Source organism: Marmota marmota, unplaced genomic scaffold, assembly GCF_001458135.2.
Source record: "Marmota marmota marmota unplaced genomic scaffold, marMar, whole genome shotgun sequence".
Taxonomy (NCBI): Eukaryota; Metazoa; Chordata; class Mammalia; order Rodentia; family Sciuridae; genus Marmota; species Marmota marmota.
This window is the reverse complement of record NW_026000000.1, coordinates 9,727,136-9,750,942: the sequence shown is the minus strand read 5'-3', so window position 1 is coordinate 9,750,942 and position 23,807 is coordinate 9,727,136. Positions and strand designations below refer to the sequence as shown.

Sequence of the window (23,807 nt, the reverse complement as noted above, 5' to 3'; positions counted from 1 at the left end):
ACAGGAGAAGTTTCAGGTGTCAATGGCCTTAGAGTAGCAGCTGTGAAATTAGTATCTTCTTCTCACTGAGAGGAAAGAGGTGGTCTGGGGTACATGCAAATATTTAGAAAGACTTCCCCGGACCAGGACACAGAGCTACCAAGGCCACCCTCTTCCCAGGGAATTTACCTAGGACCACAAAATGCCGGACTATAAGGCTGAAGGGAATTGGTTGCATGTCATGCCAGAGTGTGGAAAGAGGTTCAGTGTTGGGCCCCTTCCCTTCAAACTCAGCTACACTTTTTCACCATCCATCCTGAGGGCAGAAACCTTACTGAAACCCAGGCAAGATACTTCTCCCTGCATCCCCTGCAAAGCTTCCCCACTGACCTTGGGAATCCTTTGAACTCCTCAGCCTGGCAGCATGAGCCTTCCTTACTTGGCCTCTGACGTCTTTATCTTTGGACTCTCCCACCTCCTTGGGCATAAGGACACACATTAGTGTGTCTGGTACAGACCAGATTCCTTCTGCCGTTTACATTCCTCCCTCAGCCAGGAATATTCTTTCATATCCTTTCAACCTGATAAGCCCAGAGTTATTCTTCAAAAATATTCAAGCTTCACCTCCCCTATGAAGAATGATCTGCCCAGCCCCAATCTGGGGGCAGGGAGAATGCTTGGTTGTGGTGACAATATGTGTTGCTAACCACAAATCCATTTTCCCCTGCTTTATCCCTTCCTAAAGAATCATGATTTGCTCAAATATTCAACCCCCAGAAAGGCAACCCTTCTCTAGCTCAAGGATATAAGCTCAATAAGTCAAGCTGAGCACGACAGCCCTTTCCCCACAAGAGAGCATAAAATCAGTGCTAGGTGTATGTTCAGGTCATGACCTTCATGCCCCCACTGAACTGGGGGTGCTGGGGTGGCAAGTGACAGAACCTAAAACAAGGGCTGGGGCCGAGTTTGTGCCAAAAGAGTTGAGAACAGATCTCCACCCTGCTTAGATCCTTCCCAGACTTTTTTCTCTAGTGTTGTCTGAGGATTTCTTCCATAGGGAAGTCCACCAGGCTTATAGAGTCTTCTCAGAATCACTGATCAGAAAGGTTTGGTCAAAACTTACTGCCTTGTAGAAATTTTTTTCTTTTCAAATTTTCTATTCTTAGTTGTTGTTGTTTATTTAAAGATATTCACTGAGTACCTGCTATGTGCTAGACCAAATATTCAAAGCTGCCTTTATGGGACTCAGAGCTTTTCTTTGGTAGACATATAACCAGATAAGACGCTATTAGGGCAGGAACTCTGTAGTAAAAGAGAGCTCTTAGTTGCTAAAAAGAACATTCACTGAACAGTTTAAAAAGAAAAATAAAATTCTGAAAGCTTATTGTCAGCTCACAGAATCCCACACAGGATGAAATCCTTGTCTCAGTCCACAATGTAGGAGAAATTCAAATTCTGTTCTCTGGATCTTGTTCTAGCCTTGTCTGCCAGTTAGTGCTGTGATGCAAGTTAAAGGATCCAGCCCCTTTAATAAAAATAAAAGCCTTGATCTGAGAATGGAGAGAGTTCAAGAATGCAATCTCTAACAGATGGTTAAAAGGCAATAACACAACACACTATTGTCATTACAGAGCAATGGCAAAAGTCTCATAAAGTGGTGAGACTTTTATGGTGGTATTAGTAACCAGGGAATATCTACTGCCAAAGAAAAATAAGAGCTGGAAAATAATTAAAGGGATAAAAATGGATTCAATTCAGGAAGGTTGCCTCAAGGTAAGACAGATTTCATGTAGAGCTGAGCTCAGTTCTGGATACAGCAAAGACAGGGAGACCAAGGAGCAGGACGAGAGGGTCAGTGGTAGAAAACTACCAAGAGAAAAATCAGGGTCAAGGAGATTCTGGCTGAAGTGATGAAACAGAATTTTTGTTGAAGACAGGCCAAGGTCATCAGATATCAGATGCAGTGGATGAGGAGTGACAAAGGCAATCAGATATGGAAGATGGGGGCTCTTGCTGCATTGGCTTCAAAGGGTTCTTACTCAAACTAGACTTTATGAGGAAGTGTACTGACAGGCTTAGGAAAAGTTTCAGGAGCCTGATTACATTTTGGCTAAGCAAAGCGTCTTTGTCAAGATTCCCTCATTTTTCTCCTTTGCCCAAATCATGGCAAGTAGACCTTAAGTTTTCTTTTAAAACATGAAAGTGTAAAAAAAGAAAAAAAAAAAACCTTCTTAGTGTGACTGATGAGAAGTATCCAAAATGTTATTCCAGCAAAGCTGATTTGGAGGTGCATCCTGGCCAGGACCTCCTGTTTCCCGAGTCACCATGAGAGTCACCTAATATAAAACCTCAGTTGGAGCCACTTCTTTAGCTCTGACTCCAGAGAGAGAACATCCTCTCTAATCTGAGGGGACCTGCTGTTTCTACTCTGTTCCACTCCTCTTCTGTGGGCAGGAGTGTCTTCTGGTCCATTGTGAGATGCATAAGCATCATGTTTCTGCTAAAAAGAGATGGCCTTGCTGGGCATACACTTGGAATGCTGTCATTTCCTGGACAGCCTCAGCTTTGCTCATAGCTCCTATTTGGCCATGTGAGGGTTTTCTCAGGTGGGCTGCAAAAGAATCCCAAGCCTTGAAAACAAGTGGGAACAGAACTACAGGGCAGAAGAGTCTTCTAAGTTCTTCTTAAAGCACTTAGGAAGAAAACAGTTGTGGGTCAGAGAGTGACTCAGCATTGAGAGGAAGTTCAGGGCAGAACTTGAACTAAAAAAGAGAAAAGGAGAATCACTAGGCAGGGCCAGTGTTCGGTACTACACCCTGACACAGCTGTTAAAGGTGGATGTGAAACTGCAGGGACCTCAGCACTGCTGTGCTACGGAATGAATGTTTGCTGTTGAAGCCCAGCTCCTAGTGTGACAGTATTTGGAGATGGGGCTTTTGCGAGGTAATTAGGGTTAGAGGAGGTCATTTAACCTCATAAAGTGGTGAGACTTTTACGATGGTATTAGTGACCATTTGAGGAGAAAGAGAGAGAGTTTTGTGTTTCTGAGTGTAAGCACAGAGCATACGCCATGTGAAGATAAGCACAGAAGGAAGCCTTTTGAAAGCTAGGAGATAGCACTCACCAGAAACTACATAGGCTCCCCCTTGACCTTAGAATTCCTAGTATCCAGAGGTATTAGGAAAAAAAAATTGTTGCTTAAGTCACCCAATTATCCACTGGATGCTATCATGACAACTTGTGCAGACTAAGATATATTGGTATGTAGCTTCTGCCCTTCACCCCCAGAGCCTCCCTGGTGTCCCATAAACCCTCCACCCAGCACCAAGGCTCAAGGCCTGGCCCTGCAGTGGAGTTTTGTTGAAGTTTTGTTCCGGCCCTACAGGCATCAGCCATACAGGTAAGTGGGCTGTGCTGACCCAATTGAATAATTTGAGTACCACTTTTTGATTAAAGAGCAGTCTCATAAGTCCTTGACCCTCCTCTCATTGACAGGTGGGGTTTGTGTCCCTACCTCTTGAAGCTGGATGGCTAGTGATATTTTTTGACCAACAAGGGGCAGAGTAGTAATGCAGTATGACTCCTGAGTCTACATCATAGAGGGCAATGCTGCCTGCTTTTCATCCACTAGATAAACACAGTGTCCGGAGCTGCCACATGGGGCATCTTTCCAACCCAAGGCCACCATGATGGAAAGGTTGCATGTCAGAGCTCCAAGGACCCAGCTGAGGCCAGCCTTTCAGTCTCCTCACCCTGACACCAAATATGGAAATCAAGAATTTTCCATGTGATAGAGACCTCCTGCTTTATAATCACCTCAAGTTTAGATCATCCCAACAAAGTGCCCAGATTTTCAGCAGTAGAAATAAGCCATCTGTGGGGTACTCTGGCTGAATTCTAGATCTACAGAATCTGTTGAGTACCATTAAATGATGATTTTATAATACTAGCTCTAAGGCAGCAATCTAAACCAGGACTCCACCCTTCACTGAAATGCAAGGGCACTCACTTTTAGAGAAAGTCAGTAAGTAAAAGTCATGAATCCCAAATCCACATCCCATGTGTGTGACCTCAGAGCCCACACTGCTCTTGTCTCCCTGACATGTCCAGACCCTTTGGAGATATACTCTGGAGTTTGAAAGCTGGAGCATGTTCATAGGTCATGATCTCAAATCAGATTCCAACCAATGGGTGGAAATAATGGGGGCATTTACCTTTGGCCGGAGGTTTACTGAAATATGTGGGCCTTCTTCAGATGTCAAAATGTTGTTATTAGGAAAGAATAAACATTGTGGCTGTAGATGGCAGAGTTAAGAGCAGTGGGCATGACAGGGCAAGTTTGGGCTCAGTTGGAAAAAGATTTTGCCTTCCCAGAAAGCAGTTAGTCTTCATTTTTGAAGACAGTTCAGGGCACTCTATACATATTGAGCATAGCTCTAGGACACCAAGGATCACTCCTGGGTGAATGCCAGGGAGAGTGGTCAAGCTGCAGGCTGGAACAGGACCAGGTGACTTTCAAAGCCCCTTTCAACCCTGAGACATTGGCTACAAATCAGAAAGTATCCTCATTCACAGGTTTGTCCCCAGGGCAACAGTGGGCACTGCTTACCCTCAGTGTTCCTTCAGGGAAATGCCCACAAGGTGTTGAGGTTTGACTTCTCCCCAAAGATATGTTTCTGACAAAAGAAATTGGTCTTAATCTGTCCCTGTTAAAAATCCAAAGACACTTTTTGATTACACAAATGTTTATTATTCATAAAATCAAACATATTTGGAAAGACTACCCTCAGCTTCTCTGGGTGTCTGGGCTCAATGGCCACTGGGTCAGGGTAAGTGTTCTGTTCAGGGTCTGGCATGCTGCCCTCTGCTGCATGATGTGTCAAGAGCTGGTTGGCAAATGAAGAAGTCTCAGCCTCTTTCGACATAGCGTCCTTGGGTCAGAATGTTGATTTGTAGTCTAATTACTCTCTTATCAGGATGATATGAGAATTTCTCTTCCAGCCAAAGTTTCAAGATTTCTGTTGAGGCTTGTGAATGAGTTTTATTATAGGCATCCTAGTTGGCAGGAAAAAGTGTCCCTTTCCCAGCTTCCCACAGGATGTGAGCTCTACAACCAAAGGGTTTTCATGGTATTCTTACTGTTGCTTGATAGAAAAACATATCTTAGCTGAGACAGATATTCCCTGGTCTTCTTTACTAGGTTCAGAAGATGGGACAGAGCCAAGGGATCTGTGTAACCGGTACCTAGGTGATTCTCCGACCAATCAAACTTGAGAAACACCAGTCTAGAAAGTAAGGAAAGACCACTGAGCCCCAGCAGACCCCTTCATGCTGATGTATTTGTCTGGTTAGAGGTATGATAAGGTTGGCATAGTACATACATCTAAAAATTTCCAGAGAAAAGGGTAGAAAGAGGAACCCCAGGCTGGTCTCATCCTCTGAATAAGAAATATTGACTGAAAAGCACTGGGAACTAGGAGATAGAAGTCTAAAAGCCTGGCTGAGGTTCCCACCCACACCCCTATCCATTGCCAAGGTTGTACAAGCAGGGCCTGGAGTCTCTAGCTTTTTGGCCTCTGCTCTCATTCTTCAGTGTCTTCAGGAATCAGGATCACTGCCCACCAGACTCAGCAGGGCATTCTTGTAGTCACCGCTGGTGTCATCCTGAAGGCAGAAGTCACAGGAGAATTAAAAGGGGGATGTTCGTGACTTGATCTGGCTCCTCAAGAGCACCCACTATTTATTATTACTAGAAGTTGTTCTCCTTGGGTGGGACCTAGCCTTTCAGGTGTTCCTATACCACAGGATCCCTACCTTTCTTCTTTCCTTGTTCTTCATTTCAGACTACTCCTTTGTATCTCGTTTTTTATTTTCTTACTAATTACATGGGACATGGTTGTGAAAAAATGAATCACAGAAACAGTGTGCTCTTAAATTTAAAAAGTATGTGGGTGACTTTCTTACCCCATCAATTGCCCTGGGGCTCTTTCTCAGGTTTCACTCAGGCACTTGAACCAATCACTCACTCAACTCTATTATTTTTTCAACACCTGCTATTGCAGTTCAGGGAGGCAAGTGTTACGTTTTGAATCTGAAATACCCACCAAAAGTTTGTGTTGAAGGCTTGGTCTCCAATCCAGCCATGTTCAGAGGCAGATCTTTTAGAAAATGATTGGATAATGAGGGCTCTGACCTCATCAGTGGATTAATCCATTGATAGATTAATAATTTGATGATATTATTAGGAGTTAGTGGAAACTGTAGTAGGTGAGGGCTTGTTGGAGGAAGTAGGTCACTGGGGGTACACTGAGGGTACTTCTTGTCTCTTTCTCCTTCTCTCTCTGCTTCCAAGATCCATGAGGGAAGCAGCTTTGCTCCACCATATCCCCTCTTCCCTGATGCTCTGCCTCAACCACAGGCCCACAGAAACAGAGCCAGTGAACCATGGACTGCAACCCCTAAAATCATGAGTTGAAATAAATCTTCCCTCCTGTAGGTTGTTATGCTCAGGTATTTGATCACAGCAATTAAAAGCTGACAAGTTCACCAAGATTGAAAGCAGGATGCTATAACGGGAGGCTGTGCCATGGGGTGGAGAGATTTCAGACATGAACTTTGGCTGTGTCGTCATCCACTGACTGTCCCTTAACCTCTACGAGACATTCTCTCCTCTATAAAATGCCATTGATGTTGGCAGGCATCTTGCTGAGATGTAGTAAGGAGTGAATGGTAGGAAGGGGTTGAGCCTGCCTGCTCAGCAACCAGCTCATGTAAGGATCAGAGTTCCTTTCGCTGTAAGATGGATCCCACAGATTCCATGACTCTACTTCTTAGCCACTTGTTGGTCTCAATAGGACTGGCTAGTCAAGGATCTGCATGTAGAGCCAGGGGAACAGGCAAGGGCAAACCATCCACTTCCCTTTTTCTGTGGTTGAGGACACTGGGGCCAAGAGAGGGTGATGGACTCCTCCAAGGTCATGTGGTAGGTAGTGGGTAGGACTGGAGCTAATTCTGTTTCTCTCTGAAGCAGCTTAAATCTCATCGGAATTATCTAGTCCTTGATAGTTTAGGAAAATTTACTGAGAATCTTATTGATCTAAAGAAAATGTTTGGTCAGTGCATTCACAACTCCATCTGAATTTTTCTTAAGCAACAACATTAGAAAACAAAAATCAAAATCTATTGCTGGATAAACAGCTGCACTTTTGTCTCAAATCATTAGTTCGCTAAGTTTTCATATCTACCATGGGGTCTACATCTTAGGTTGAAGTGATCATTTTACCTAACAGAGTTTTTGTTCTTTGGAAATGAACTGTGTCTCTATCTAAATAGAATGCTGAGAAGGAATAGAAATCTTTCCAGTGGCATAAGTAGCCATGTGTGGTTGAGAGAATTCATGACAATCTGCTTGAACTGCCTGTGGGTGACATAGTAGCAGCCCAGGCTGGTTTGTGCTTAGCCCTTCTGTCTCCTGACAAGGTTGCCTGGGAAGTCTAAAACAAAACAAAACAAAGAATAATTCCAGTCCTTCCCTACTGGATGCCTGCATGCTTCTCTATTCTGAAACACCGTAAAGCAGAAGCATTTTATTTAAACATACATTCATCTCAGCAGGGAATAGATTCCAAGGTCTTCCTCTCACCATGGGTACAAAAATCTACAGATGCTAAAGTCTCTTAAACAAAATGGTGGAGTATTTGCATATAACCTGCACTCATCCTTTCAAATACTCATGTAATCATCTCTAGATTACTTATAGTATCTAATATAAGTACAATGTCAATAATTGTTTTACTGTATGATTTAGGGAATAATGGCAAGAAAAAAATGCCTGTACATATTCAATGCAGATGCAATTTTTTTCAAATATTTTTGATTCTCTGTGATTGAATTCACAGATACAGAACTTGGGATGTGGAATCCAAACAGACCTAGGACAAATTGTACTGTTATCTATGTATTTGCCAGAAAATATAGTAGCAACCAACCTTTGTAGAAGAGCTTGTGACTTCACTTAGTAGCCAATGAAAACTTGGACACATGTGTGATGATTTGACTTATGTTAATGAAATTGACAGGGTCTCAATTTGCATTGATTGCCAGATGAGCTATTTTTCTCAAATTTATAGCTGTGGAACAATCACTCTACATTTGAAGACTCTAGAACTTTCACTAATCAAAATCTGGTTAAGCAATTCTCTGAAGCCTGTCCAGTTTATTTCCCTGAAACCTTTCTGCCAGGACTACTTAAATCTAGACTGAGTAGGGCCCCCTTTCCTATGTCTATGTCACAAACTGGAGTTAAAATTGGAAACTCATGACTTACCATGATCATGCTGCTGAGGGTCTTGCCATACATTTTCTTGAATTGACTCTTGATAAGATTTAAATCAATTTCACTCCTGGAAACAATGTTCCTTATCAGGGTCCCATCGAGTGTCCCTGCTCCCTGGATGAGACAGCAGCAGTCAACCATCATTTCTCATCTTTCCTGTCCACCTCAATAGTCATGGACAAAGCTCAATCTCTTTTCACTCACTGCTCAGTCCTCTTTCCTTTTTAGAAGCCAAATTGCATTAGGTGTTTAATTTGCTACATTAGATTCTAGACACAAAAATTCATAGCTCCAGAAAGAATACTTCTTCCTAGAGAAGCAGCACTTCAAAATTGACTTATCTGGCCATTTCATAAACAGGATTTTTCCCACACTTTCATACCTGACCAGTCTCATTTCAGAGGAAGCTACCTGGGAATCCCATGCCCTTTCTAATTTCTGGGGGCTTCAGATTTCTGGCATGGCTCTTACTTCAGGTGGTGTCAACAACCATATATCAGAAAAGGAGGGCACTGACATTATTCTTGGAGAATTAAGTTAACTCTCTTCCCATTAGGTTCCAGACACCAGAAAATGTTTTGGGTGGCTTGGGCAACTGTTTTTATGACTAGGGTAGCCTTCTGGACAAAAGGCAAGTTATCACAGGTAGAAGTGTGCTATGTGTGGCAATTTTCCTATGAACTTGACCATGGAAATGGTGCCTTCATTCCTGCAATTCTTATCTGTGACCTTTAGTAGCAAATCTGATTTCATGGGGACCATGTGGTACAATGAAAACAACAACAACAAAAAATGAACCTGCTTGAGTTCAAGTCACAGTCTGCCACTTTGCAACTGGGTGATCTTGAATGGGAGCTTCAGTTGCACAAATCTCTAGGAATGCAATTATGACACAGGTCTCCCAGAATGATAAATGTTCAGTACCTTGGACACCTAAGCATGTACCTGTTCAAATTTCCCTGTAGGAGATGTGACTTTCCTACTCTAGACTCAGTTTTCCCTGACAACTAAAATCTTTCTGATGTATAAAAAATGATAATAAAAGAAACCCCAGTGGTGAAGACAGTGGTGGCTCTGAGCTTCCTGGTGGTCCAGTTGGTGCCACATATGACTGATTGTAAGGGATTCAGTAGACCCAATGGTTACCTTCATGGCATAGTGGAGTCTCTCTGCAAAGTAGCTGTGCAGGTTTCGGGTGCATTTCACTGTCAAACAGAAAAGCTCTGTTAGCATCTCAAAGTTGTAGGCAGTACTGCACACGCCTTCATTTTAATTACGCTTTGCCTCAGGTCTTAAAGGTTAGCATTGCAAGTCTTACACATTTCTTTGTGCCCTACCTAATTAATATCCTCTGACAGGGAATAGTGGAGGTGTGCAGGGCCCCATTGTGGTGGACACTTCCTGTTCATTTCTCCTTAAAGACTGACTCACTTTCATGGCACAGATGAATCAGGGATGTCAAGTAACAAAGTCACACTGCACCATTGAGGCAGGGTTTAAACACTTGCCTACATCCCTCTAAGCTTTATGCCAGGGGGTGAGGCTGGGAAGGGCGACTGGGGCACTAGGCATAGCTCCAAAGGCCCAGAGCAGACAGGCAAAAAAGGGGGAAGTGAAATCCAAGGGGCATCTAAGATAAAAGCTAGATAAGCCAAGGGCACCTTAGACCCAGACTGTCCCTGGGCTCTCACCCAGACATGGCACCATCAAGAATCTAGCTACTCAGCTCTACAGAGGCATCACAGCATGGTGTCCATGACCTTAGAGAGCTCTATCAGCAGGACCCCTGCATTTTTAATTCCCATGTGATGAATTACTCGGCCCATAGGACTAAGGCACCAGGGGCACCTGGTTGAGAGAGCATACCCCTTCCTTATAGCCAGGACTGCTGAAGAAGTATGGGCTTTGAGGAATGTAGGCACATGTTTAAACCCTACCTGACTATATTGCTAATATCCCTGACTCATCTGTGATGTGAAAGTGAGTGAGGCTTTTAGGAGAAATGAATGGCCTATGTTGGAGCATCTAGGTACACCCACTACCCCAATCTCAGCAACACTGTCAGCCCTTAAGTCCTTTATCACCAGGTTCATAGCTGGCTGGGGAGTCTCAGTAAACATTTACCAGAGAGACAGGAATGAGGAAGGAGCACTCTGGCTGCTGGGAGGCAACCTAGTGTGGAGATGAGTGCCCTAGCCCAGGAGCCCTGACCTCAGTTCCATTGTGTGAAGTGCAGAGGAGAGGGCCCTCTGCCTTGGCCACAGCTCTCTACTCTGCAATGACTTTCTATTGTGATCTCAGCTCTGGATCTTAAAATGGGCTCTGGAATGGGTCCTGCTAAGTGGACCTGACTTCCTGCTGTGGAGAAGGTTCTCAACACTCCTGGCATTGGACTACCAACCCTTTGTTGGCAAATCACACGCCATCATTTCTGCAACTGGCAACTAAGACAGGGGCCTGGGCCCCTGGTTCAGGTCCAGAAGGGTAGATTTGTTCAAGGCCTCACAACCAGAAACAGAATTCTCCCTGTGCATGTGTGTGTACACACACGAAACACAACCTCTCAAACACACTGTCACACAACTGCACACACTCATGCATATACTCACATTCTTGCATATACATGCACACATCCACACACACACACATTATCTTTCAAACACATCCCCACAGACATGCACATACTCATGCACACATTCTCACCCACAACTTAAGCACATCCACACACATTTACATTTACACCAACATAATCACACTCATGCTCTTTCTTTAACATATAGTCACATGCTTACCCATGTATATACACCCTCATATGGCACTGGATGTCATATAGACAGCACTGAGAATATTCCTTGGCAGGACAGACACACTGAGACTCTAGGGGTGGGACAATCCCAGGGTACAAGCTGAGAGCGTGAGAGGACTCATGAAGGTGAATATGGGGTCCTATTTATTGTTTTGCCTCCCTGGGCCCTTTGCCCTTTGCCCTTTGGTGTTGTCCCACAGCTGAGCCTATGGACCTATGTGCATCTGAGCACTGTGCCCCAGTTCTTACCCACGGTGAGCATGGCCTCCTCCAATGAGCCATGGGTCTCGCTCTTGATGCTGTCCTCAATGCTCTTGTTGGCAATTTTCTCATACTCTTCAAAAACTATGGAGAGAGGGCTCCATTTAAGGAACTCACAGATTATAGACTATACATCAAAGAGCCCACCCTCATCTCCCTCTGGGTTACCAGGGAATCCAAGGCTCTGTTGCTCTCCCCGCAACTTGACAAAGCTGTACACTGGATGTGAACCACAGAAGGAGAAGCCCTGAAGCCAGGGCCAGGGCAGCTCCTATGCCTGGCGTTGCCTCCCTCTACCCCCATACCTCTCATCAGGTGAGTGGCACTGCGTGTGCACAAGATGGTGATGAATTTCATCTCATCAGTCCCAAGAATCTTCTCTCCTGCTTCATACAGATCCTAGCATTTGGAAACCCAGAACAAGCCCACAAAGAAGAAAACAGAGTTAAGGGACAGAATCCCAGAGCCCCAGAGCTGGGGCTGATGGTCAGACCCTGTTTGCTTGCCAAGGCCACCATCTTTGCATGACTGTTTTTTTGAAAGGGAGTTCACTATACTGTCCTTCTTTTATCCCAATAGCTCTGGCTTAAAATCTTTCTTCCACACTAGGACTGAAGGTACTTTAGGAAATGCAAACCCTTCCCCTGCCACTGGGCAGCATTGAGCACTGAGTGCCCCACTGGTAGGCAGACACAGGGAGACAAGGTTTATGAGCTTGTCCTGGTAGGACAGAGCTTCAGCCCACACCCAGTAATACAAGTTACTCTTCTTTCTTCTCCCCAGTGTCTCTACTTTCCTCCTCAGACACCAGAGGGCAGAAGTGAGCTGGGCAGGTCCCAAGCTATGTCAAATAATGCCCCATGGGAAAATGTGCCAGGTGTGGTACTCAAGTAAGCTCTCCAAGACCAGATGGTAGGGGACAGACAGCCTCACCTGTGCATCTTGAAGAGCCAGTCCTGGGTCCACAAAGCCACTCACATCATCCCTGCTCCCCTAGAACACAGAGGAGAGCTCTGTAAGGCAGGATGGCAACCAGTACAGCTGGATCTGAAGGGACAATGGGGCTTAAAGGACAGGAAGGGCTCTGCAGCTTTTTGGCCATGGACATTCAGAAAGCCAATTATTCTCTCCAAACCTTGGATTTCTCATTTGTATAATAGGAAAGAATCACTGCCTTGTAGGGTTGGGCATTCAGAGAGCTAGGCAAAGAGCCTGGCATGGGACCTAGATGAAGGATCTGATTATGACAGGGTGCTCACCTCTCATTTTCAAGGTGCCTTCACCAGGATGAGTCAGGAGGGGCACAGGGGCTCTGTAATCAGGCCCCTCCACCATGCAGAGATGCAGCTAATGTACACAAGCATCTAGGTTGTCCCATGGCCTTGCCCAGACCCCAGTGGCTCTACTTGAGGGCTGCTCTCTGGGGTGAGCTGTGGGGATCCCTAAGCCATGGGACCCAAGAACCTGCTGATACCTGCAGGAGGCACACCAGGATCCGTTCCAGGTAGCCACTCGTGTCTGCTTGGATGTCTTCCTCTAGGCTGGATCCATAGTCTGCAGGGAAATATGACAAGAAGGCATGAACCCAGGGCCCACTCAGGGCCTGATTTCCTCCTTCCAGCCCTGTTTCTCACACCTCTCCCCATTAAAGTCTTCTGGGAAGAATGAGTTCTTGGCATAGGACCTGAATATAATGTCCAAGTGGCAGAGTCACTGTGTGTTCAGAGCCGGAAGTAACATAAATGCCCAACCAAGCTTAAATCACAGAGATGGACAAGGTGAAATAGCCAGGCCAGGACCTGCTGATACAGCTTCACTTCATCACCAAGTTTGGCAAAGCAAAACTTTCAAACTGGCTCCACAACATGGAGGCCTGTCTGGTCTCTGCTTTTCTAGTACCCCACAGACTACCCAGGATAGGTGATCAATAGACCACACCCCATTACAATGAGGCAAGCAGATGATCTTCCACTGTTCCCTGGGTCAGCCTGTGCACAGCCAGGAAAGAACCATCACATCTATTGTTGAAGCAGATTGTGGTAACAGTGCTCAAGGGGCAGTTTGGTGAGGCTGATGCTTCTCCCCGCATGAGCCCTTGAGATCAGATCTCAACCATGTAGGTGCTTAGCTACACCTACATGTAGAAAAGCCCCCCCAAAGTCCTTTGCACCATGTTCCAGTACACCGTCAACCCTCATTACCTGCCCAGCCACCAAAACTTGTGTCATTTCCGTGTGAGCACCACCCACCCGAACCCATCTTTGCAGGTGTCTTACCCTCCTCATATGCTTTCATTATCTCCTGCAGCTGGTGTTTGGTCCGAGAGGCCAGGATCTCAATGATGACTCCCTCTTTGGTTCCTAAGCCCTGGGTACAGAAACATTTGTGTGCTGAAATGTTCTACCCATGGCCTCCAAGTGTCCATACCAGTTTTTCTCCAGTTACCTGAGCTTCAGGAAGCACCAGCTACCACTCTCTTCACTTTAATGGGGCCTCTTTTGGAGGCTGTTACTGGGGGAAACCTCATATTTGTACTCAGTGATGGATACTGGGGGCAAGCTGTCCCAACTCTCCCTCCTTAACTGGGTGGTCTCATATAGGTGGCCTCACCTGCTGAACCTAAGCATCTTTACCTGTAAACAGGGAAGATAAACTTCCCCCATCCTGAAGGAAGGATTAGAAATCATCAGTGTAAAATGCCTGACATGGATATATAAAGAGCTTGAAAACCTTAATACCAAAAAAAAAAAAAAAAAACCCAATCAATAAATGGGCTAAGGAGTTCAACAGACACTTCTTAGAAGAAGATAAATATTTGATCAACAAATATATAAAAAAATGTTCAGCATTTCTAATAATGAGAGAAATGCAAATCAAAACGACTAAGATTTCATCTCATATCAGTCAGAATGGCAATCATCAAGAATACAGACAACAATAAATGTTGGCACAAATGTGGGAAAAGGCACACTCATATACTGCTGGTAGGACTGCAAATTGGTGCAGCCAATATGGAAAGCAGTATGGAGATTCCTTAGAAAACTGGGAGTGGAACCACCATTTGACCCAGCTATCCCACTCCTTGGTCTATACCCAAAGGACTTAAAATCAGCATACTATAGTAACACAGCCACATCAATGTTTATAGCAGCTCAATTCACAATAGCTAAACAATGGAACCAACCTAGATACCCTTCAGTAGATGAATGAGTAAAGAAACTGTGGTATAAATACATAATGGAATATTACCCAGCATTAAAAGAGAATAAAATTATGGCATTTGCAGGTAAATGGATGGAGTTGGGGAACATCATGCTAAGCAAAAAACCAAAGCCCAAATGTTCTCTCTGATAAGTGGATGGTGATCCAAAACAGGGAGTGGGGAGCCATGGGAAAAATAGAGGAACTTTGATTGAGCAAAGGGGAGGGATGGTGGGTAGGGTGCATGGGGGTAGGAAAGATGGTGGAATGAGATAGGTACATTACCCTAGGTACATATAAGACTCCACATAGGGTGCGATGCTACATTGTATACAACCAGAGAAATGAAAAGTTGTGTTGAAATTGTATACAATGAATCAAAATGCATTTTGCTGTCATATATATTTAATTAAATTTTTTTAAAAAGTCCCTGGCACCAACCAGGCAGTGAGCATCCTGTCAGTGGAAATGATCATTGTCACTGGGGCCCTTACACCTCCTAACCTGCCAAAATAAAATGTGTAGTGAGGCGTTTAAAGTGAACCCCAGGAACTATTTGTGGGACTGCAAAACTTGCTTTCTAATTCCACTCCAGGTCTGATCCCATTTTGAGAAGTACTGAGTTGGGCCCCATCATGGCCAGTCAATCCCTATGCTGGGCGGCTGTCTGAGCAGCAAACTCACTGGGCTCAGCTCAACGAGGTGGTCATTCCACATGGTGGCTCAGAGAAATTACCTGAATGGCATCATGCAGCTCCTTGGCCTCGTATCTGTATGGTGGATACATGAGGGCCACGATGAGTCTCTCAAACTTGCCACTCAGTTCTGACTTCAAGGTTTCAGTGAGATCCTAAAGCAGACACAAAGAAAGGAGATTATATCTGTCCTCCGGGCCTGGGGGGAGTACAGGCAACAGGGTGGCATCTGGGCCCAGGGGCTAGGCCTAGATTCTCTTGTGGGCTCTGCCATGTGTTGGCTGGGGTCTCTTGGGTCAGTTTGTTAGCCTGTCTAAGCATCAGCATCCTGACCTGTTGAAAAGAGATAATGGAATCCTGCTTCATACCATTGCTTATGGTGTGATGGAGAGACAGGTGAGTTAACTCAGCACTAAGCCTAGTGATGATCACATCATAAACTCAGAATAGAACAAAACAGCCATTGCTTACCAGACTGCAAGCTCTGAGGGTGGAAGCAGTGCTGCTTTTATCACCATTAAATGGCTGTTACTTGGCTCACAGGCATGAAAGAAAGAAGAAAGGGTCTTATCTGACATGTGTTTCTTTCTAAGGGTACATGTCTCTACAAGGAACTACAAGGCCACACCCAGCTAATGGCATAGGGACAACAGAAAGACCAAGGGCTTTGTGAGACCTGAATTTAAATCACAATCCTGTTGCTTACAGATACTAGAACCCTGAGTATTATTAGTATCTCTGAATGTTAGTTTCTCCAAAGGTTGAATGCAAAGAATAATGCACAGCTCTGAAGATTTAAGGGAAAGGACTTATAGAACTGCATGCTGATTTCTCCAAGGGAATATTTGGACTTTATTACTGATCTTCCTGGGTTAAATCACCAACAGTTTGGGCCAATGGAGACTTGTAGGCCACCGTGTCTATGAATGCATTTATTCCTTTTGGAGTACACCTCCAATTGTCTGGTCCCATCCTAGTGGCAGAAGAGGTGGAATCCCACTGCGGTACCTAGGTGGCCAAAAGTATGGGAGCAGTGCATGTAGTTCCAATGTAAGAAGAAGGAGCCTGAGCCATGAAACAGAAGGAAGTTAGGCCTGCACTGTGGGTCATGAGAGAGTGGTCACCTCAGGGAGCAAAACCTGGAGTCAGGAAACAACTCCAAGCAACATGAGCAACTGTGAGAAATGCATTGGAGAGAAGGTGGGAGAAGAAATGGGATCAGACTATAGAAGACCAACACCAGATTGGGGCTGGACAACTATAAATAACTTTTCCAGATAAAATAGATGTCCGTTCAAACTTATATTTAATATAAGACTGTCCTGTGTGTCCATATTTCCAGTAAGCTGGCTCCCAAAAAAGGGACTCATTCAGAATGGAGCCACTTCCCAGGCTGCAGGCCCCAGCCCTCCCTTTACCTTGCCAAACTGAGCCTTGAAGGACTTGGAGATCTGCTGCCGCTGGGCATTGCTTCTCTTGGTGAGCACATCGATGATGGCCTGCTCGTTGGTCCCTGTAGGTACACAGCATGAAAACCCCTACTACTTCCTGGGGACCAAGAGAATGCTGGGGTCAGGGGAAAACAACTGCTTGGTGGCTGAGCTGTGGGGACATACCACCTGGGTAGTGCCAAATGCTCTGATGATTTTCATGGAGTAAAGACAAGTTGAAAAGCCACCTCTTCATTATCCACCTTCCACCCACACAAAGAATGTAGCTTAGGCCCAGCCTTACAGGGATAGAATCTGAGGACCAGATGGCTCTGGACCTCCTCCCTGGAACTTAGGATCTTGGTTAAGTGTGATCTCCATCCCTTCCCCACTCCTCATATTGATCCTAGTGGGAGAAGGTCACAACTGAGTATCCAGACCACTGGATCTAAGACCCCATACAGCAGCTCATGGACCTTGTGTCACTGGACAAGCAGGCTTCCCTCTCAGGGCCTTTGATTTCTCATCTGGGAAGTGAGGTTACAGTAAAGAAGTTGGCAGAAAGCAGAGGATGTTATGTGACAAAGCTTCAGGGCCTTGGTTGAGAATGCTAGTTCATAATGCCCCAGTTCACCAGGCAGAGCCATGTAAGGAGTGAATCCTTTCTGGGATGAGACCAGGGCTTATCCTCTAACTGGGCCATCCAAATGGGCCTTTCCCACTCACAGTCATGATGAGAGTGGCATTGGAACAATGCTGGAGATAAGGAGGAAGCCAACTCCATGGCCAGCCATCCCAGTATGCTCCTGCAGTACCCAGGTGGCCAAAGGCAAGGGGGCAGTGCACACAGATCCAATGGGGAACAACTACAGAACACACATGATTGATGCCCCTGGGTTCAGCTCCACTGAACTCCCATCCACTGCCCACATCAGGCCCAGTGCCAACATCATCTCATCCAAAATTAAAAGTCATACAGATTTCTTTGGGCCATTTTATAGGTGAGAAAACTCAAATTGCACAAGAGCACACAACAAATGGCCTCCCCTTTCCCCCATTATTCAGGGAGAAACACCTGTCCTCTTCTTCTTTGGTCTTGGTAGGTGGGTTGGTGCTGACCACTACTGGGGAAGCCAGCATCTGTGTGATTCTTTGCAGTCAGTCACTCTCAGAGTATCATGGGGAACCCTATATCCCTGGTTGTCCCCTGGCATCAGCTTTTCAGGGCTGAGAGTGCAGAAGCAAAGACCCAGAGAGGCCCAGCCTTCCAGTGGCAAGGCCATGGATGCCCACTCACCAATTCCCTTCATGGCTTTGTAGAGGATCTCCGCATCCGGGTCTGGGTTGAAGTGGGGGCTGCCCTTCACCGTGACACCCTCCTGTTCCATCTGCAAGAGTGCCAAGACTGCTTAGAAGCAGGCAGATCTAGGGAGGGCAGTGCAGACTCCTGGCCCACACAGTAGCCTGCCCTGGTATGAGGAGCACTTTTCCTGGACACTGTGAACAGCTTGGACCTTGCAGGTTAGCAGCTGAGCCCTCCAGCTCCTTGTCCAACAGGCTGGAGCAACAAAAAACAGAGATTTCAGGGAGAAGCCACAAAAATTCTCCCATTCCCATCTGTACCATTTAAGAACAGGCAGCAAGCCCTGCCATCCTCAGCTCCCTCCACCCCATCCCCAGGCAGCAGAATGAAAAATGAGTGCATAACGTTTTCTGAAGGGCCCTGAGTATAGTTCAGCAGTAGAGTGCTTGCCAAGCTTGTGTGAAGCCTTGGGTTCAATCCCCAGTAACACACACACCAGTCCCTGGTACTGCAAAAAAAAAAAAAAAAAGAGAGAGAGAGAAAGCCTTCTGAAGCTGAATAGCTGCCCTGAGAGTACAGACATGGCTGGGTGGATGGGGAGCTGGGCATGGTTTTGTGGTTCCAATGGCTTGAGCTTAGCCTGCACTTTCCTGATGAATGGGAACTTGACAGGAATTTAGAGGGCTAGGGGCCCTGCTGAGATTGTGACAGCTCAGAATATTTGCAAATCCCCAGTATTCTTGAGGATCAGAGGATTTGGTTTAGAAAGTACTACAGGGTGAGTGAGGATTGTGAAATAGATAACCAAAGTACCTGGGCCCTAGGCTTGAAAACCTCTAATCCAAGGCTTGACTGAGGGCTCTTTAGATATGTGTCTTGCATAATTCCTCAGATACTTAAGAGATGGAGAACCCCTCTTAAGTAGGCGTTTTCTGGGAGGAATGCTAAAGAGTGAGGGATATTGGAGATAGGCATTGAATCTGAAGGACCTTAAGAGATTCTTCAAATGGAAAGGAGTTCAATTAGTTTCATCTTCCACTTACCTGACCACCTACCTCTTTCATCATCCCCCATCTGACCACATTCCTCCATTCTCTAATCAGTCACCCAAATACTATATCTATCTACTTTTCCTTCTTTCCATACCTTACTGCTCCACTCTTCCATCCATTCATCCAACTTACTTTTTCTCTCTTTCTTTCCTTCCTGCTTCCCTCCCTCCATTGGTCCTTCTATCCACCCTTTTATATAAACCCTGGGTTAGATCCTGAAAACACAGTGTAGATTTCCACCCCAATATATCTGTAAGGTTATTTCTTTTGAGTAAAGGATGATTTTTGCCTGAATATCAAATGGCGATGACAAATCTGTCTTGTTTCTTAGCACCATATTTTACAACAGAAATTGTTGACCTTTAATTTGGGTGGAAATTCCATCTGGAAGACCACTGTGGTCCCAGATGTGGCTCAACTGGGCGCATACATACATTGTGTCCCTGGCTTTTGGAGCTGCATTCTGTTGTTAGGAGTTTGTGACTAGAGAGTTCCTGTTTCCGGTGATTTGGATTTCATGCTTAGATCACTGTCTTCCCCAACAGTCACATTTAGTCGGTATTAATGTCCCTCTCTCTTTATAGGAGAGAAAACTAGGCTCAGTTACTCAGATAATGAGCAGAGGGACTGGGACTTTACCCATGGCCTGACTCAGAAGCAGAGCTCTGTTTACTTCTCTCACTCTATTCATGACTCAACCTTTCCCAGACACTGGGTTTTCTTGGGACACTTCACTAAAGAAGGCCTCACCCACAGGAATGCAGGTCGTCTGGGACCTTGGGGGACACTGAACATTCTGTTTCCAGTTCTGCCTGCTGCCCCCAAGTTGGCATCCAAGAGTTTATGACTTAGTAGGCTGTGTGACCCAATCACCAGGGAAATAGGGTTGTGGAGCATTATTTGTTATTAACTCCCCGGCTCTGGTTTTGCCACATTGAGAGCTGAGCCATGCTTCCCACAATATAGTTTTAGAAAAACAGGCGCAATGTTCTGGGACTCAGAGACTGCACATCACCTGGAATGGAGCTCTGGAGTTCAGTCTCTCTACAGATTTGCTTCAAGCTCCTGCTGGGACCACCCAGGTCCACACGGGTACCTTTCCACAAGGTGACTCATAGCCTATGGCTACATCTGTTTCACACTCTTTGAAGGGCCCAAGAGGGCTGCCACGCTTTTCCTTACCCCGTCTTGAAGATTTCCACTGAAACTGGCACACAGAAATGTCTTTCCAAGAAAGGCACAAATCAATCTTAACCCCCTAAGTCAGACATCACACCAAAAAACAAGGGCCACACCCTAAAAATGGGGCCTGGAGAAGAGCCTCACATGGCAGACAGTGGGATCCAGGTCCATTTCCAACCCACCCAGGGCCCTCAGTTCACTCAAAGCTACATCCCTCCAAAGCCAAGCTCTCCACTTTTCCATACCCTTTACATACTAATCCCTCCCCAAGAAAAGTCTGCTGGATTCCTCCCAGTGCGGACTCAAGTGCACACCCTGCTCAGGTTCACACAGGAAGTTCAGCATGGAACCCCTACCACAGCAGGGGTTCTTTCTCTGAACTCTCCCCACCTCTACTTCCCTGTTGCATTTCAAGGTGTCTTTATCTGTCCATCTCCCCCACTCTGTTCCTGTCCCTGTGGTGGCTCCTCTAGAGTTGGGCAGTGTGTTCTCAGCTTCCTCTCAGGGCTTGACTCAGCAGGTGACCAAGTGTAGTCTGAGCTGATATCAGAATCAGAGATTCTGCCTTTATGTTGTCTCGGACCCCCAAGTGCCCAACACCCAACACCATGCAGGAAGCCACTTGCCCTGCTCAACCCCACTTACCCAAGCTTTCCACCAGGCCATCTTGATCCCCTTTCCCAGGGAGAGATGAGACACTGTTTAGGCTGCACTCAGACTGGACACGTCTGTCTTCCGCTACACACTGACCCTCAGGCAGCTCTGATGATGGGTGTGGTGGTGTAAGGAGGCTCCGCCCAGCTCCACCCCTGTTCTCCTCCTCTCCCCTCTGAGCTCTGCTTGGCTCTGGGCCCTTCCTGTGGCTCCCAGGCCCCACCCAGGCACTGCCCAGGCTTGCCCTAGAGAATCACACTATTCATTGTAGACTGGAAATTCTGAACCAGTCTTTGAAAGTCCACTTGGCAAACACAGCTATAGCTTTCTCCAGGTTTTGCTAAACCTAGATCTTATTAAAATGCATGCACACACACACACATACCACCACCACCACCACCACCACCGTGAGTCTCTTCCATTTACTGGACAGTTTCAATTTATCCATAGAGTAATGGGGGGCTCAGCAAAGGATAAAAGGATACTGCAGCCTCCATTCATTGGGGTGTTGCTTTGTCTAGACACCTCTTTAATCACTCTGATTACTGGCTCTTTGAATCCTTGTCTTAGTCCTAAGAAGTAAGTCTAACTTCTGGTTGCTAATAATTTGTTCAAATGGTACAAAGATAATTTTTTCAAATGGTACATCTGTGAGAAACAGTCATAATCACCAGGATTCTTGGACTTGTAGCATCCTGTTCTCCACTGGGACCCCCAAAACACTGGCTGTCAAGAGAAGGGGGAATCAGTCTAGGAGGAGGTTTGTTTTGCCTCTCTGGGGTTTGCCTACCCAGTGACTTCTACCTAGAATGTTCTCTCAGTACCTCTCTGCCCATACTACCCTTTAACTTACCTAGATCCTATCCATCCTTTAGCATAAACACCCTGCCTTGGGGACCAATCCTACAAACCAGGAAGGCTCTCATAGGGCTCCCATAAACCCCACAGTTCTAGGCCCTGAGTGAAACACAGCTTGATGTTGAGTTTTTTAAATTCAGTGAATCCTCCCATGTAACAGCTAAGAATTGGCCTTTAAAGAAATGCCCAGGTTCATGACCCCAGGTCCAGTGCTCTTTGCTCCACACACATGGATTTCTCAGGCTATTTCTTCTGGTGGTGTGTAGAGACAGAGCTGGGTCAGCAAGCAGACTGGAGGGGGCATGGAAACTGCAGAGTCGTAATGCATACAGCACTGTGAGATGTCATCAAAAGAGGAAGACTGCAGCTGCCCCTAGCCCTGTGGATTGATAGAGGGCTCATTCCAGGCCTTTGAATGCCCAGACTCCTCCGCCTCCTTGGAGCACAGTTGGTGGGGACCCAGGACCCTGGCTGGCATTCTCAGGAGCTCAGCCACTCTGCCTGCATGCCCACTGGGCCATGTGTGTGGGTGTTTGAGGGCAGTTACTCTGGGATGGATCTCCTTTGGGAGAGTCTGACCAAAGTCCAGTTATGCTGGTGATTGAGATGGGCTCCCTTGAGGAGCAACAGTGTGGAGAGTCCTGTGGTGAGCCCAGAGACAAATGCCATCCCTTGAGACTTGGACTGTCGCCAGGTCAGGATGAAGGAAAAATGACAGATGGCCCTGCCCTCTGAGGTCCACTGGGACCACTGACACAGGAGAGTACTAGGCCTGTGTGGCCTTCTCCCCACCAGTACTCACATCCCCTTCTCAGGCCCCTTCCTGATCAGCACCTACAGTCAGGAACTCCCCCTTCTTCTCCCTTACCTGACTATGGGAGACCCAGAATCCATCATCCTTCTTTCCAGTCTCTCTTCTGCCAACCTCATTGGTGTCCCCAGGACACCTTTCTGGGCCAGTCCTTCTTCTCTTCCACGTCTGTAGATCTGACCTTGATGGCTCTTTGGGATCACCTGGGTACATTTTCTAAACTCTGGCTCAGAAGCCAGAGGCCCCTCAATCCTCCACTCCTTTGGGGACCCCTGGGTTCAACTGCTGGTATTATCTATCAAGTTCCCTGTCACCACCAGCTTCTGGCCTGTTGTCTCCATCCACCCTGGAACCCCTCACCCATATGCTTGTGCCACATTCTGCCTTGTGCCTTTACCCCCCCCCCCCCTAATTGGGCTTTCCTCTCTTCTGCATGGGCCCTGGGGACCTGGTAGTTCTGATCATGGGTCTCTTTCCCACCTGTAGTGATCCTCTTCCCCCAGGATACCAAGATGACCAGGACCACCTGATGTCACTGAGTCAGATCAGGAGAGGGTGCTAAAGCCCTGCTGATCTTTCTCTGTGCTCTCATGAGTGAGGTCTAACCCTGAAGTTGAATGAGAATAAAATAGAATAGATAGTAAATGACCAGGCAGTCAGGATAATGGGTCCCATTTAACCACACCTGGAGGCTAAGGGGCAGACATAGTTAATGAGCACCATCAAGGACCATTTCAAATGTAAAATATATTGAGGCTTACCTGTGGGAACACCTGCAGCCAAGTCCTTTTCCTCAGAGGTAGAAAAGGGGTGAACCCATGTGGAAGTTAAAGGAAGAAATGTGAGGATGAACCTGGATGAAAAGAAAGACAACAGCCTTATCAAAATGGGTTGTTCAGCTGTCAGGACCCTTCTTACATGGCAGGAGTTCCATCTTTTCTTGCTTAAGTAAATCCTGCTCTACTTATTCTTCCCCTCTGTAACTGTCCATGGATTTTATTCTTCAAAATTTGTGAGACAAGAACCCAAAGGAAATTGGTGAAGCAGAGAATCTAGTCTCATCTCAAAACTCCACTTTCAGAGACATATAGAACTTGGGAAACTTTATAAGCACTCTGTTTTGGGTCTTCTAGGAAGAATTCATTGTACCCTGAGCTTCCATATTCTGGCCACAAAAGACGATGAGGATGGAAAAAGTTGGCTCAGTGCTAGATGATGCTTAGGATGTAGCCTGCATAAG

General features: G+C 46.0%; 1 protein-coding gene across 1 annotated transcript; it reads right to left on the bottom strand.

The window, feature by feature from the left end:
- Positions 1 to 4,706: 4,706 nt before the first annotated feature.
- On the bottom strand, positions 4,707 to 21,046 carry LOC107153376 (annexin A8). The gene is made up of 12 exons (XM_015498920.2): positions 20,890 to 21,046; positions 18,005 to 18,095; positions 16,696 to 16,790; positions 15,319 to 15,432; positions 13,658 to 13,748; positions 12,856 to 12,935; positions 12,315 to 12,374; positions 11,687 to 11,780; positions 11,370 to 11,465; positions 9,461 to 9,519; positions 8,306 to 8,428; positions 4,707 to 5,643 (listed from the first exon to the last, which is right to left on the bottom strand). The coding sequence occupies exons 1-12, from the start codon at positions 20,908 to 20,910 to the stop codon at positions 5,578 to 5,580; spliced, it is 990 nt and encodes a 329-aa protein (XP_015354406.1). The 5' UTR covers positions 20,911 to 21,046; the 3' UTR covers positions 4,707 to 5,577.
- Positions 21,047 to 23,807: the final 2,761 nt, after the last annotated feature.